General features: G+C 36.4%; 2 protein-coding genes across 2 annotated transcripts; one reads left to right on the top strand and one right to left on the bottom strand.

The window, feature by feature from the left end:
- Positions 1-552: 552 nt before the first annotated feature.
- slc25a40 (solute carrier family 25 member 40) lies at positions 553-10,550 on the bottom strand. The gene is made up of 11 exons (XM_079893755.1): positions 10,301-10,550; positions 10,074-10,181; positions 8,028-8,087; positions 7,838-7,944; positions 7,672-7,739; positions 7,452-7,576; positions 7,175-7,348; positions 6,358-6,467; positions 6,106-6,187; positions 5,931-6,011; positions 553-4,064 (listed from the first exon to the last, which is right to left on the bottom strand). Exons 2-11 carry the CDS (start codon positions 10,171-10,173, stop codon positions 3,943-3,945), a joined length of 1,029 nt encoding a protein of 342 aa, XP_079749881.1. The 5' UTR covers positions 10,174-10,181; positions 10,301-10,550; the 3' UTR covers positions 553-3,942.
- A 269-nt stretch (positions 10,551-10,819) lies between these two features.
- Positions 10,820-16,960, top strand: dbf4 (DBF4-CDC7 kinase regulatory subunit). The gene is made up of 12 exons (XM_079895324.1): positions 10,820-11,103; positions 11,331-11,494; positions 11,841-12,032; positions 12,323-12,373; positions 12,492-12,561; positions 12,665-12,741; positions 12,979-13,024; positions 13,147-13,192; positions 13,277-13,408; positions 13,494-13,599; positions 13,694-13,809; positions 15,255-16,960. Exons 1-12 carry the CDS (start codon positions 11,064-11,066, stop codon positions 16,060-16,062), a joined length of 1,848 nt encoding a protein of 615 aa, XP_079751450.1. The 5' UTR covers positions 10,820-11,063; the 3' UTR covers positions 16,063-16,960.
- The last annotated feature ends 139 nt before the right edge of the window (positions 16,961-17,099 follow it).

The raw sequence follows: 17,099 nt of genomic DNA, 5'->3' as shown, positions 1-17,099 counted from the left end.
GACCCCTGCTAAACTCTGACTGGCCTTCAGTGGCCCTGTCCTGGAGAATGATAGTTTATAAAAAGCCTAACACATCATAGCACATCACAGCTATACTAGCACAGACATTTAGGAAACTGCAGTTGTCTGTGTCAACGGCCAATTTATGATGATGTTTCATTATTTTATTTTATTATTTAATTTAATTTATTGCATTGCCAACTAAAACAATCAGCTTAAACTTAAAACAGCCTTAAAAATGTTAACATAAATGTATACAGTAGCTGTGATATTCAATAAGAAAAACATTTAGAATGTGACAATTTTATCCGTTTGAAATTGTTGGGATTGTGAGAAGTGGGTGTTCTGTATTAGAATAGAGAAAATTGGATGATGGAGCTCTAAAAATATAAAATTGTCCGATAATGACAGAGAAGTGTGAACAACAAATATTGCTTTGTTCACTTCCCATCTTTTGTCTTTTCAGGGTTTCTCTTACATTTCTCTGGTGTGCTTAATGTGGATGTTAATACTTTTTTTTTTTTTTTTCCTGTCTCTGGATTTTAACAGAAGTGTTTGAGATTCACTCTGTCCTCTTACATGGAGAGGTCCTCCATATTCATGAGTTCTGTCATTTACATATTCATACAGCACTCAAACATCAGTTTTGCACTTTTCCCACCATCACTCATAGATAGTGGCTAATGTGCGCTGGTGTAAAGCATTGCCATGCATTTTTATAATAAATAAGAATGTGGATGATATGGTGTATACTAGACTGGAACAAATTGCATTCAGAATCTACAGCGAAGATCTTGTAACTTAACTTGTAATCGTCAGAAGTAGGGTTGGAAATTTAATGGGAAATTTGTAAGTAAATGCAGTAATTTTCCTACCTCCAGAGCAATTCAAGCTTAAAGTACCACTTTGTTTTTGCAAATCTCGACTGTTTAATGGAGCTGTGGACTATAGGCCAGTTATGTTCAGTAAGATGTTGCTTTACCCATCTGCCACAAAAATGTAATGTCTTTTAATTCTTTTAATTTGGAGGCTTTTCTAAATACGTGGTTTGGTTACTAAATTAGCATGTTTTAATGAACGTACAGTATTTCATTAGATTTTAATAAATTTTAGTCATTGACAGCCCCAGTCTGAACCCTTTTATAAATGGTTTAATTTTAGAATTAATTGTGTTTGAAGTTCAGATTAAATGGACCACTCCTAATACTGCTGCTGATAATTACAAAAATAATTAACATTTAATTGAACTAGTGTGATTTGATCATAAAAACAGAGGCATGCCAAGCCATGAGTTGTGTATGAAAATAATTGAATATATTAAGAAATGTATATGATTACTCATCATCAGCGGACTACTAACAGAAATTCCAGGGAAACACATATGCAGAATTCCCTTTGTTGCCTCTCATTTGAAATAGTCTTGTTGGCTTGTATGTTGCCTTGCTGAACATCCATGTTCATTGTGTTCAAGAATGTCTCGTCTGCCTGCCTTTTACAAGTGAAACGCATGTTTTACACTGTTCAGAGCTAGTCTTTTCAGAAGCCCAGTACACGACAAAGATGTACTACTTTAATAGTTTTCGCGGATCCCTATGAACGGGGATTGTTTGACATTGTTGTCGTCTCTACGTGAAAAACTTTTCTGTATTTATTTCAGAAAATACAGTTTCGTTGTCATGTAAATGTTCCCTTTGACACCCATTTTAAAAAGGTTGCGGTTTCAGGCCCTCAAAACTCCAACTAAATTAATGGCTAAAATGAATAAAGTTTTCCATTTTTAGTTGAAAACGGTGTGCTGTAAATGGCCCCTAAATGTGCATATCAAGTGTTATTTTTTATTATTTTTACAGCACTGATTGATCTAAAATGTGCATGTATTTTACATGGATTTCAGTACTTCAGTGTTACTTTTCAGTTTTGTTTAGTCTTAAATTTGAGAAAAGTTAACTTGTTTGAAACACTGCAGAATTGTCACCTTTACAGACATTTTTGAATGTATTTATTCCTTTTTTTAAATGTTTTTGTGATTAAGCTTTCTCTTTAATTTTGTTGCACTGTGACAGAAATGAATGAGGGCACACAGATGAATATCATATATTCATTATAATTTAACCTCAATGTGTTCAGTCAAATCTCACTTTATGTCCTCATCTATGATCATGTTTTTTTCAATAAATTTAAATGTAAATACAAGCTTGGCTGAATGCTGATTTTGTCCCATTGGCTATTAACATTATCACATCGCATGTTTAATTCTGTGTTTGATGTCCTATTACCAATACAAATTAATTGCAATATTTTGTAAAAACAGAATGTGAACAAGAGATTGCTGAAATTCTGATTTTCATTACACTGGAAATGGAAGGTGTGGCACATTGCATTATGGGATGCAGTATGCCAAGCAGTGTACTCAGTTGTAAACTGCAGACTTTGGAAAATCTAAGTCATTTGTGCTTACAGAAAATGAGCATACTTACATTACATAAACTACATTTTTGCAGACTGCATGAGATCTTACGTGCTCCTAGTTTAAGCAACATTACTAACAACATTCTGGATCTGATTGAATAAAGAAGTCAAGAGTCAAGACAACGTGATTTTAAATCATTCATTATTGAAGTACTTAAAATGTATTCATTTATATACAGTGCAATTGTTGAAAAAACTTAAAAAGTCAATATTTAGGCATAGGGTTTGGAAATATATTAACATTTCAAAATCAGTTACTTAAGTGTCATCAGTCAATATGGCCTTAACACAACAAACAGCTTCAGGGTTTTTTGGCACCATTCACACATAGAAATAGCTGAAACACCACTAAGACTTTTTAAACAACTTAAAAGGTAGTAAACTTAAAACAAGTAGAATAAAATCAATCAATTATTAACATGACTGATGGGAATACATTTGGTGCTCTTCACAGGAGATAGACGTATTTATATGGTAGGGTTTGTGTTTCATCACCTTTAATCAATAAATAAATATAAAAATGCTAATTTTTAATTCTATCTTGATTTTCAACTTTTTGATCTAAGATGAAGTATAAATCTCTTTTAAATATTTACCATAGAGAAAATAAAAATGTATTTCACAGCAAATCTATAAACTAGATTTTTCTTTAGACAAGGGGTGCTTCTCATTTCTAATTTGTGCATCCTTGCTTCCTTTCCTCGCTTTCCAGCTCCACCCCGCTTAGGATGTGAGGGAAGGATGCAAAGATAGAAAATGAGAACAGAGGAATCGAAGGAAAGCTTATTTGTGACCCTGGATCACAAAACCAGTCACAAGTCGCACGGGTGTATTTGTGGCAATAGCCAACACTACATTGTATGGGTCAAAATTATCGATTTTTCTTTTATGCCAAAAATCATTAGGATATTAAGTAAAGATCATGTTCCATGAAGATATTTTGTAAATTTCCTACTGTAAATATATAAAACATTTATTTTTGTGAGTGAATGCAGCACAATCATGAACATAAATGCACAACTTTAAAGGAGATTTTCTCAATGTTTAGATTTTTTTGCACCCTCAGATTCCAGATTTTCAAATAGTTGTATCTCGACCAAATATTGTCCTATCCTGACAAACCATACATCAATGGAAAGCTTATTTATTCAGCTTTTAGATGATGCATACATCCCAATTTCATAAAATTGCTCCATGTGACTGGTTTTGTGGTCCAGGGTCACATTTGTATATTGGAATATTCTTGATCACTCGAGCATCACTTCAAAGTGTCATCAGCTGCGCTTAAAGGATCTGAAGAACTCTGAAGGACAATGGCCCTCCATAAGCAGGACTGGACACCCCTGCTTTAGACAGACAGCAAGAACTAATGCATGATAGGAAAAATGTGCAGTAATCTGTGGTTAATTTATCTGGCCTGTGATCAAGTGTTGTTCTTATTCAGTGGTTTGCAGTGTGAGATCATGCACTGGGCTACAGTTGGGTCACCCCCTGTTTCTGCTGGTTGTATCTGCGGAAGAAAGCTTTTCCAAACTCATATGTGCTGATCATAATAGCACATGCCGGAGCCACTTTAATCAGCCTTGGCATAAAACCTGAGAATGAGAGAAAGAGTGCACTGCTGAGACATCTAGTGGTGATTTGAAAATCAAGGTGCCAAAAAACATAACTGAAAACAATCCAAACCATATAGTAAGACTAAACAACACACACACAAAATATATATATATATATATATATATATATGTGTGTGTGTTTGTGTGTGTGTGTGTTTTAGTTTTACTTTATAGTTCTATATATGGGATAAAAGTAACTGATCAAAAGGGCCAGTAAAAAAATAAATAAAAAAAAATAAAAAATAAAAATATATATATATATATATATATATTATTATTTCAAAAACATTACTGACCCCCCTCCAAATGTATACAAACAGTTGCAATCAAAATTATTCAACCCCCGTTGCAAATCAGGTTTATTGGAAAAATGTACAGACTTTCAGCTGTTTGCAATGAACAAATCAAACAAAATGAATTGAAATAACTCAACACAACAAATGTTTCAAGTGGTTTCACCTGAAAATGCAACTTTTAATGACTTCTGCAGCCTCAAAATTATTCAACCCCTTCATGGCAAGCATCTTTAGTGCTTAGTAGAACAGCCTTTTGCTGTTATGACCTGCTGCAAACGAGATGTATAAGCAGATACCAGCTTCTGGCAGCGTTTCTGAGGAATCTGAGCCCGTTCCTCATGAGCAATGGCCTCCAGTTCAGTAATGTTCTTGGGTTTGCTTGCTGCAACCGCCCTCTTCAAATCCCACCAGAGATTTTCAATGGGGTTCAAGCCAGGTGACCAGGTGACTTCCAGGACTTCTTCTGCAACCAAGCCTAGGTGGAATTTGAGGATTGCTTGGGATCACTGTCCTGTTGGAAGGTCCAATGACACCCAAGCTTCAGCTTCCTCACTGACGACATGACGTTTTCTCCTAGGATTTCCTGATACTTCAATTAAATCATCTTGCCTTCCACACACACGCTGCAGGTTTCCAGTGCCAGAGGATGCAAAGCAGCCCCAGAGCATCACAGAGCCCCACCATGCTTAACTGTAGACAGAGGGTTTCTTTTCAGCATTTTCTTCTTCCTCGAGACATACCGCTGATCCATAGGGTCGAAAAGTTCCAGTTTTGTTTCATCACTCCACAGAACAGAATCACAAAACTTCTGTGGCTTATTTATATGATTTTGAGCTTTTCTTGTACTTTTGGGTCAGTACAGTAGAGGTGTACGTCTTGGAGTTCTGGCATGCGTTTAGTACAAGCCTTATTGTGCAGCTGAAACCTCAGTGCCTGTGGCCACCAAGTCTTTTTCAGGTCTTTCGCAGGGTTTTTCTGAACCTGCCTTCTCAGAAATCTGGTTGCAGCCGTTGATAGCTGCCTTTTTCTGCCCCATCCAGGTAGTGTAACCACTGTTCCTTTAACTTGCAAACTATGCTTCCAACTGTGTCTCTTGGAACATTTAGTGCCTTCTCTATCTTTTTGTATCCTGTTCCTTGTTTGTGAAGGGCAATGATATCTTCTCTTAACTTTTTGGATTTCTAACTTGCAGTCAAACGTGACACTCATCAAACCTAGCCAATTTTGTGTGTTCTAGGTCAAGCACACCTGGTGCAACTAATGAAGCCCTTGATTAAGACAACACCTTTTTTTGCAGATTTGTGCTGTTGTGAGGGATTCTATTAAGAGGGTTGAATAATTTTGAAACTGCAGAAGTCATTAAAAGTTGCATTTTCAGTTCATTTTGGGGAAACCACTTGAAACATTTGTTGTGTTGAGCTATTTCAATTACTTTTGTTTGATTTGTTCATTACAAACAACTGAAAGTCTGTACATTTTTCCAATAAACCTGATTTGCAATGGGGGTTGAATAATTTCAATTACAAGTGTATTATATAAATATATTTACCTGCAAATAGTCCTGATACTCCATTTTCAGCAACTATCCTTTTCATCACATTATATGTGCTGGAGGAGACTTGCGTGGACACTACACAGAGAATACTACACATTAATGCCATATACATGTAAACAGAAAGCTGAAAATCCCAATGATGGAAAATGACATGAATTTTCATACTTACAGTTCTTTGTTTGCAGTTCACCCAGCTCTACCTGTCGTTTTGTCTTGACCACATCAAATGGCAGTGTGACGATAGATGCAATCTAAAATAAGAAAATACAGGTACTTGACACATTAGGACACATTTTCATTTACAATACAAATGTGACGTGGCCAAATACGTCCTGGATACATAACATTTTTTTTGCGTGTTAGCATCAGTAAATGGGGCCCATGCGAGCTCTGATGATGCAGGTGTAAATCACAGACTCACCGATCCAGAAATCGCTCCAGCTGTGAATGTGATCCTAAAGGTTGGATCTGTACAGCTGTAGTATTCACAGAGCCATACTTTACCCTTCTCATAGTTAAACCAGTACATAGCTGAGGACAAACACAGAAAGTCAGATAAGAAATTAGGAAATAGCAGCAAACATGACACATTCAAAGAGTCGTATGATTTGCTATTCCGTAGTACGCTACCGTTCAAAGAGTCAGTACGATTTTTACTCACAAAGGCTGCATTTATTAGAACAAAAATATAGTAAAAATGGTAATATTGTGAAAAAAATAATACAATTTAAAAGAACTGTAATGTTCTGTATTCCTGTGATGGCAAAGCATCATTAATCCAGTCTTCAGTGTCACATGATCCTTCAGAAATCCTCCTAATATGCTGATTTGGTACTCAAGAAACGTTTCTTATAATTATAAATGTTGAAAAGCAGTTGCGCAGCTAAATATTTATGTGGAAAACAGTATTCTTGTATGAATAGAAAGTTCAAAAGTTGATGAATAGAAAGTTCTATTATATTTATTTATAACAGAAATCTTTTGTAAAATTATAAATATCTTTACTTTCACTTTTGATCAATTTAATGCATCCTTGATGAATAAAAGTATTTATTTATTTCCAAAAATCCTACTGACCCAAAAGACCCAGACTGGACATTTTACAACAGTTTCGAAAACATCCATCACAATTTACAGTCAGAACTATCAGTTTTATATTAGTTTTTTAGTATTTTGAATTTGCAAATCAAGTGCTTCAAAATGTGAACTCTGTAACGTGAAGGCTCTGCGTGTTTCACCTGAGAAGGGGACGTCTCGGAGCAGCGTGGGTCCCCAGCCCCTCCACAGAGACCGCCAGCCCTCGCTGTGCAACGCTGACCGGATCACGGCACTCAGCTCCCGGTACGACTGTTTCTCAGCCTGCATCTTTGTGCGGATCAGCTCCAGGGGGCTGATTACTGTGGCCGAGCCCACTGACACATTCAGAAAACTCATATGAAGCCGGGTGCACTTTGATTTAGAAGGTCAGCATGTGGAGAAAAGGTCAAACACTTAATCAGTGGGGCTAAACATTACCTCTCGCAATAGCGCCGGCAAACAGTGGTGCCAGATCCGATCGGTCTCCCATCCTGACCTTGAAGACAGCACGGAGCTGATCGTAACATGTGAAATAGATCATGGTCGCAGGCACCGCCATTATTCTGCAAAGAAAAACCATGGCATTACACGTGTTAAGGAAAGGTCAGTTGGGTTCAGACAGCAGCAAACGTCTTCAGAAATGTAATAGAAAACTCACAGTGTTGGAGGAAGGCCACTCCAAAGTGATCTGATTCCTTCCATACGTATAATCTTAATAAAGGCATCCTGGAACAGAAGAACAAACAGGGCATTTGAATATGTATTTAAACAGTATCATATGGTGAAGAGAAACTGGACTCACAATTTTATATGGTTTAGCTTACCAAAGTGCCGTTGAAACGACCAGGTGCTTTGTACCATGCCTTTGAATTGCCGTTCTCACAGACGCATATATGATCCATCAGGCCATTACAGTACACAAAACATTTTCCTGCCAGTCATCAAAAAATTAATAAGAGGTTTCAACCACATCAACATCTGACTTCATTTGAACAGAAAGCAGCTCAAGCATACCTTTGGGAAAAGGATTATTTTGTGCCTGCAATCTGATCTTCACCACATCCAGAGGTGTTACTGTGAACATGAAGAAAACAGCAAACATTATTATTATATTGCTATTTTTTTATTGTAAAAAAAAAAAGAAAAAAGTGTCTGCTAAATGAATACACTCGTTCAAAGGTTTGGGGTTATAAGGTTATAAGATTGTTTTATATTTCTGAAAGAAGTCTCTTATGCTCTGAAATAGATAGATCCACTTCTTAATATTATTAATTCATCATTGTTATAAGGGTACGTACCAAAAACCTTTAAGCTGGCTGTTATTAACCCTTTTATTATAAAAACACAACTTGATCCAACTGAACTATTTAATTACAGACCGATCTCAAATCTCCTTTTTCTGTCAAATACACTACTAATCCTCACAACTGTTCCTTTAGAGTGAAATGGTATCTGCGAGGATTTCCAGTCAGGATTTAGACTGCATCATAGTACTGAGACTGCTCTCATTAGAGTTAAAAGTTTAAAAAAATTAGGGCTGTCAAACGATTAATCGCGATTAATCGCATCCAAAATAAAAGTTTGTTTTTACATAATATATGTGTGTGTATGGTGTAAAATTATTTTCTATATATAAATACACACACATGCATGTATATATTTAAGAAATATTTGCATGTATATACTGTGTATATATATTTATATTATATATAATTTATATTGTATATCAATATTTTATATATAAATAACACATTTTTCTTAAATATATATGCATGTGTGTGTATTTATATATAGAAAATAATTATATTCCATACACACACATATATTATGTAAACACAAACTTTTATTTTGGATGCGATTAATCGCGATTAATTGTTTGACAGCCCTAAAAAAAATATTTGCTTTTATCTTCAGATTGTGGTTGTATTTCTCTATTAGGGTTACTGGATTTTAGTACTGAATTTGATACTATCGACCACAATATTCTTTTGAATAGACTCAAATTATGTTGGCATTAATGGAATTGCATTAGCATGGTTTAAATCATACTTATTTGACCGTTATTAGTTTGTAGCAGCGAATGAAGAGATGTCATACTGATCACAAGATCAGTATGGAGTGCCGCAAGGGTCGGTACTAGGACCTTTGCTTTTCACCCTGTACATGCTATCCTTGGGAGATATCATTAGGAAGCATGGCGTTCGTTTTCACTGATACACTCATGATACTCGAATCTATTTTTTTTTTTCATGCCCTGACGAAACATAGGCTACCAATTCACAAAATTAAGCTGGTCCAAAACGCAGCAGCTAAAGTTCTTACTAGAACCAGGAAGTATGACCATATTACCCCGGTTCTGTTAACACTGCACTGGCTCCCTATTAAACATTGTATACATTTTAAAATCTTGCTAATTACGTACGAATCAGGTTTAGCTCCCCAGTACTTGAGCGAGCTCTTAACACATTATAGCCCTACAGGTCTATTGTGATCTCAAAATTCTGACCAGTTGATAATACCTAGAACAGGGTTCACCAATCTCAGTCCTGGAGGGCCGCTGTCCTGCAGAGTTTAGCTCCAACCAGCTCCAACACACCTGTTTGAAAGTTTCTAGTATGCCTAGTAATGAGACCTTGATTAGCTGGTTCAGGTGTGTTTAATTGGGATTGGAGCTAAACTCTGCAGGACAGCGGCCCTCCAGGACCGAGATTGGTGAACCCTGACCTAGAATATAAAAATCAACTGCAGGTGGTAGATCCTTTTCCTATTTAGCACCTTCACTTTGGGACAGTCTTCCTAGCATTGTTTGAGAGGCAGACACACTCTGTCAGTTTAAATAAATATCAAGCTGTTATTTAGCAGATGCTTTTTTGATGCAAATAGATTTACTGTACAGTATTATCAATGGTATTTTTAACAGAAACACACACAACATCTAAATTATAAATACATTGTTTTTGAAACAAAATTTATTGTCAATGACAAAATAAGTAGTTACAAAAAAGGCATCTAACTATATTATTCTGTCCAAGGTCGCACAAGTTAATATATTTATCTTACCCAACAGTGACGTAATAACTGCCCCAGAGCAAGACGCCATCATCTGCTGGAAGGGTGTAATGTCCCCCTTGGGTCCTGGAGAACTTTTCTGAGAGCTCATTTCAAAGCCTGCGAAGCAGAGAAAGTACATTTTAATCTGGATTCACAAACTCCGTTGTTGACTTCAATCTGTAGTGACTGACAGCCATGTGCCAATAATGAACCTTGTTAAACAAGCTCACACTTACCTTGCAAGTTGCTCCTAATAGATCTGAACACATAAACAGCTCTTATTGCATTGACCTTTATCCGTTATCATTACAACTGCCTTCTGCTGAGTTACCAAATTATGTAAATACTATGTAACCCCGAAAGACAAAAAACAATGTCATCAGTGCATTTCAAAAATATTAATGAATTCATGTGATTCATTGAGAGTTTCACGCTACTACACTAGTGTGCGCCATTGCGTTTCCTCCACAGCATTACATGACATGTGTTTAGAGAGAATAGTGTTTCGGAGCAGCAGATTCGTTACTTCCGGCTATTTAAATTTCGCCATTAGACACAATAGAACACTCGTGTACGTAACAATTTATCTAAGTCATATTTTATATATTTAACAGTAGTTTTATAATTTATAGTCTACATAAAATTCAGGCTGTTTATATTAGTGTAATTGACGTTAGAATATCAACTATTTGTGGCGTCGTTTTTTGAAACATCAAAAAATATACGTCGAAATTCCTTTCATGAATTTCAAGATTGCAGCAGGTTTTGTGGGAGTGGAGAGAGACCTCTCGAGCGGGAAAATGGAAAGGGGCTACGTCGAGTGTTTGTTATGAAGACATTTACAAACAGTGGAGCCATTTAACGCAGTCTTGTGTTTTTAGCTTAGTGTTTTAATCGAGCAACACTTTTGAGTAATGCTGCTAACGTTATATGTGTGCGGTATAACTACTAGCTGGTTTAGCCTGGTTTAGGGCTGTAACCGTTAGTACTTAAACCTCCATGATGAAGCAAGAATCTTTCTCCAGGTGCAAAGACCGAGGTGTTGTGAATCTTTTTAAATTAACTTTCTATTGACCTGTATCGCCATGTTTTTTTGTTTTGTTTTTTCACATAAAAGTAGCCTCTGATAATAACGCTTTAAGAAAATTGGCATGCTTTGTTGTTCAGTATTATGTAACGTTACTAAACATGTAACGTTATGTCTGAATAACGTTATATGTATATTTTGTTTATAGCGGTCTAATTGTGCTGTATTGATCTTCACAGATTCAAAACTAGAGGGATATAATGGCGCATCATCTAAAAGCAAAATTAAACCAGCAAGCGATGCTCTTCAGAACAAACCCTTTAAAGGGAGAATATTTTATTTGGATCTGCCATGGAATATGAAAACACAACTCTTGGAAAATGACATCAAGACACTTGGTGGTGTAAGTGCTGTTTCTTGTCTTAACATTTAATATTTGAGGCTATTGTATTGCACAGTATTTTCACATTGAAAGAGAATGTCTTAAATTAGTAAAATTAGACAGCTGAGTTTATCTGCAAAACTATAATAAGCTTTTGGAAGTGTACACAATGTATTTGTTCACTTCTCTTGATTTTAAAGACTGCAATTTCATCTGCTTTATTTAAACAGTGTATTATATGTTTTATCTCTGTTTCTGTGTAAGTATAATGTGATGATACCGATAGTCTGGAACTTAACTCATGATGATGTTGACCATGCACATTTCATCACAGATTAAGTAACTTTTTATATGTTTTGTTCATCAGACAGTGGAAAAATTCTTCAGTAAGGAGATCAAGTATCTCGTGTCCAGTAAGCCGGAGGCTCGTTATGCCCAGCGTCTCCTTCCGGACTCCCCAGCGCCCAGTCCGGATTCGGGTGTCAGCTCTCCTCATCCCGGCAGCAGGAGGGAAAGCCACAGGCACAGGGGCAGCTCTCAGGGAGTCACAGATGCGACTGTAAGAAGCAATTCAAAGTTTCAAACAAGAGTTTACATGTTTTTTTGAACATGTATTATGTTAATAATTTACTATAAATTGATTTGTGATATTCTGCAATGCTTTAAATATTATCAGAGTTAATGGAAACCATGATTTTTTGCTGAATGCAAATGCATCCTTGCTGAATAAAGCTATTAAATTGTTTTTAAAAACGAACCCAAATCTTACCGACCTCAGACGTTTGAATGTTAGTGTGTGTTTACTGGGGGAAAACACTTGACATGTTTTGTTGTGCTGGAATTTCACAGGCAGCTGTAAGTCGAGGCAAATCTCTTGTTGAAAGAGTCGTTAAGGAACAAGTGAGTCAATCTTTATCAAGCCTTGTTTGTTTGTTTGTGAATGAACTCTGTGCGGCAGTCCTGAGTAGTTTATCAGCGCTCTGAATGAATGATTTAGGGGTTTTCTGTTCTGTTAAAGGAACGTGTTCAGATGAATGGGATCCTGGCCAATGCTGTGGAATGGGGGGTCAAAGTCCTGCATGTTGACGGTATCAACATTATCACCATCAATCATTATTAATGCCTGTGTTGTTAGACAAGTGATATGTGGTTTCAGTATTTCATGGTGTTTCATGCTTGACGTCCAAACAGATGTGATTTCATACGTTGACAAGAAGAAAGCTAAAGTAATTGCAGTGAATGCAGCTAATCCAGTGGTTAAAGGAGCTGTGAGTATTTTTATTTTTCTATTCTTATTTTGACATAAACAACCAAATGAACAAGTTTAAAATTCATCAATTGAAAAAACTTAATGTTCAAAGTTTTTGGTAATTTACTGCCCTGTTTTAAAGACTAAACTAAAACATTTGAACTTATTGATTTACTTGACAATTCCGCTTCTGTCCAGGGCTGCATGTATATCTGTTATTTCTGGGTATATTCAGTTTATCACTCTTCATTTTTAGGCTCGCATTCAGCACACAGAGAAAAATACATATCAAAGACACAATGGTAAGTGCAAAAGAACCAATCTGTTTTAATTTGCTGCATCTTCCAGTAGAAAAATGTTAATTGAACACATTATAGCAATGCTTTCATTAATTTTAATTAATCATTTTGTTTTTTATTTCCAGCTGGAAGAATTCGTCGACCGTTTATAAAAGTGGAGGACTCAAGCAGGTGTGTTTTCTTAGTTTATTTTCTTGTGTTTTACCTTTCATGTTATTGGTCCAGTTTCATAACAATCTATAATGGTTTTTGCAGGCATTATCGTCCCATCTACCTTCCACTGTTCAACATGCCTGTGTGCAACCTCCGCTCTCTTCCTCCCTGCAGTCCGTTCCTGTTGGAGGAACATGGAAAAGATGATACGAAGAAGAAACAGAATGAGCAAAGGTAGAATGAGCATCACTCACATGCTATGATGTTATTGTCAAGTTTTTGTGTGTGTTTGTAAATGAGAATCTGTGTTTTGCTTTAGGTCTGGAGGGGAACGAGGGACTCGAGGGAAGAAAGAGAGGCGCAGAGAAAAGAGGAAAGGAGGTTACTGTGAGTGCTGTGAGGTCAAATTTGACAACCTAAAAGCGGTACGTGCTGAGAAAAATAGAAAGTCACTCACAATTTTTAAGCTCATGCAACAGCAAAAACAGTGTCTGACCTGTCTGAACTTCTGACCACCAGCACTTGGAGAGCGAGCAGCATCAGGCTTTCTCAAAGAGTGAGGAATATAGAGTCTTGGATCGAGTCACCGCGGGACTGACCTGCGACCTCACGAACATCAGCACGCACTGTAGAAGGTACAAAAATGTCATTACAATTATATATTTCTTAAGGGCTAGGTTGACAACATTAGCCTGGTTTCCATTCCAGATTTGTGCAAAACTTAAACAATATTTTCTAAATGTCATGCGACTAAAACATAATTTATTTCTTCTCGTGATAAGTCATTCCAAAAAATATGGCAACGGATGTTAGTAGGTTTAAGTATATCCCAGCCACCGCACTAGCCATTATTTTTAATCGACGAGACAATTATTCCAGTATTCCTGTGATACTTTTGTCTTTTATGAGCTTGTCTCGTCTTCTGTCCAAACATACCGCGCCATCTTTAAAGAATGGTCTACTTTTACATACGCCAGGTGACCTGTAAATGCAAAAAAAGTAGTTTACATTGCAGTTTTCGAGGTATTCTTTTTTCGAATTGCCTGAAAAACCACCTCATGCGAAAGGTAAAAACTTTTTTTGCGCTATATGGGAGTTTTTGCGAAATGGACTTGTTTCCATTCTGCGTATTTTCAATTCGCAATTTCCATTTGCGCAAATTAAAAGGGTAATGGAAACACAGCTATTGATTTTTCTATTTTAATTTATCTTCATTTTGATTAAACAATATTGATTCTTAAATTCCAAAATCAATCTTTTAGCCTATATTGTTTTTTATTGACGCATCAACAAAACTTTACCATTATTTGTAGCTCTCCTCTCATCAATAATCGCAATAAGCATTGTGCTTTGTTACTTTTGATATGCAAAAAAGTCTCAGCTTTCAAATAACTGAGATGATATGAACCAATCATCTTTTCCTTTTTACTAATAGGTATAGCATGAACTGAAAGAAATTAACTGAAATCAGTGTTTCAACCATGTAAAGATGACAATAAAACAATATGGTGACGTTACAGCAACTTTTAGGAAAGCCATAACCCAGGGATGGGCAACTTCGGTCCTGGAGGGCCACTGTCCTACAGAGTTTAGCTTCAACCCTAATCAAACACACCTGAACAAGCTAATCAAGGTCCTCAGGATTACTAGAAAATTACAGGCAGGTGATCTTTTTCAGGGTTGGAGCTAAACTCTGTAGGACAGTGGCCCTCCAGGACCGAAGTTGCCCATCCCTGCCATAACCCCTTAGTTAGCTGGAGTTGGTGATGTCTTAATTATTTTATGAACGAATAAATACTTGTAAAAAAACTAATTTTTATGACAGCCACCATTTAAATGTTTATTTCAATGACACATTGGAGTAGAAGCATAAAAAAGTGATTTATGTGCAAAAGGTAAAAAGAAAATACAGTAAAAGGTGGCTGCAGTTTCATCTCCAAATTAATCTATATTGAATCAAGAGCTTGAGCAATGGAATTGAATCGATTTGTGAAATCTGTCAATACCCAGCCATATTTTATTTGCTTATTGTTATTTACTGGCCTTATGACAGCGCCATGTCAATGTCTCTCTGCCATAGGGTGAAATGCAGTACATCACCCCCTCTTCTGTGTGCTGAAGCCATGTTGCCAGTAAAGGAAGTTGTGGGATCTGTGACTGGTGATTGGAAACAGGAAAGCGAGGGTTCTTTGCTTTGGGACTCTACAGCAAAGCACTGTCTCTCAGAACAGACCAGAGGAAAACCTCTGCTGGTTCGCAAACGCAGCAGGGGCCAGTGTGAATTCCCTTCTAGCAACAGGGACGGCTTGTTTGACCAGTCCGACATTCCGGAGAAGTCCCAGTCCAAGCGTGGATCCTTTGAGTGGGAGTTCCACTTGCGATCTGCTGTGCGGAAATCTGAAGGTGCATCTTTTCTCAGCAGAGAGCAGAACTGTGACTCTAATGCACTTGAATGCAGGACAGACCAACAAACCAGGAAAAACCCTGACACACACCCAGCTCAAGAGTTCAATGAAAGAAACCAAGAAACAATAACTGGGAATGAATATTTTAGGACTAACTGCAGTGAAATGTATACGCAAAGTATGCCTGAAAATCAAGTTAAAAATTCAGCTCTTTGGCCTTTAGCCAGCACAGAACCTGAACCCGAACCGGACCGTGACAGCCCCTTTAATTCACTGCAACGGAAGGTTCGGAACGTCAGACCCAGAAGAAGAAAGCAAGTACCAGCCTTGCACATCGAATCTAGTAAAGAGAGAGAATCATTGGGCTCTCTTTCACTTGTTAAACCTGTACAGGAGTGTGAGAGCCCCCCAGTGTCTATCCCGGACCTGTGGGATCTCTTTCAGTCCAGTGACAACGTCGATGAAGACTTTAAGGGTTTTTGAGATTAATGCTGGGTAGAAAAAATGGAACATGAACAATTGAGTGGACAACACATATGTATGTGTTATAAAAGTTATTACTATGCCAAATAATATATATTAATATATCTGTGTTTTTCAGTAGAATGGAAAACTGCATTCTCACCATACAGGCTTTAAAAGACAACTTTGATTATAGACTGGAAAAATACATACTGACTATATATAGGGAAAAATGAGTGGAGCTACACAGTGAGTATGTACATTTATGTTGTGTATAACACCCATGATACTGTCTTGAAATGATTTCCTGGTTCCTGTATTAAATTGAAAATATTTTTTACATAGTTTTTTGTTTTTGTGTCTGTGTATCATGGTTATAAGCATATGTCCTTGGCACACTTTTATTTTAGAAAACTTCTTATTTGGCATGGATATCTAATTTTTAAATCTCCAGATTGGTTGGTCCAAACTCTGTGTTTCAAGCCTTCAGTACAATTAACATTCAGTATACAGTACTGTTCAAATGTCTGGGGTCAGTAAGATATGGGTATAATAAATTAATGCATTTATTTATCAAGGATGCGGTAAATCCATAAGTCTCTAGAAAACAGTCATTTAAAATGTAAAATTACAATATTACTGTTTTACTGTGTTTTTGATCAAATAAATGCAGCACGACGAGCATAACAGACTTAAAAAAAAAAACATTTAATAATTTTACCAACCCCATATTTTGAATGGTACTGTATGTAGTCCAATTAACAGATTCTGTATATGGCATTAAGAACAAACAACGTGTTTAATCCCAGGACATGGTTTTAAACAAATTATAAAACCTTTGGATTTGTTTCGAATGGCTATAAAGAAAGCTATCTTTACTGGTTAATGTGAAAATAAAATTATAAGTGCATAAAGCATTATTTCCTGGTGTAAATGATATACATTATTGCATACTACCAATAAGCATGATCAATGATTTAGCCAAATGTCTTGTGATTGGTATGCGTTATTATGTTCTACTTCGTGGTAATATATTAATAATATGGTATATATCCATT

The sequence above is a fragment of the Squalius cephalus genome (genome assembly GCF_949319135.1).
Source record: "Squalius cephalus genome assembly, chromosome: 15".
Lineage (NCBI taxonomy): Eukaryota > Metazoa > Chordata > Actinopteri > Cypriniformes > Leuciscidae > Squalius > Squalius cephalus.
This window is presented reverse-complemented; position numbering and strand designations above follow the sequence as displayed.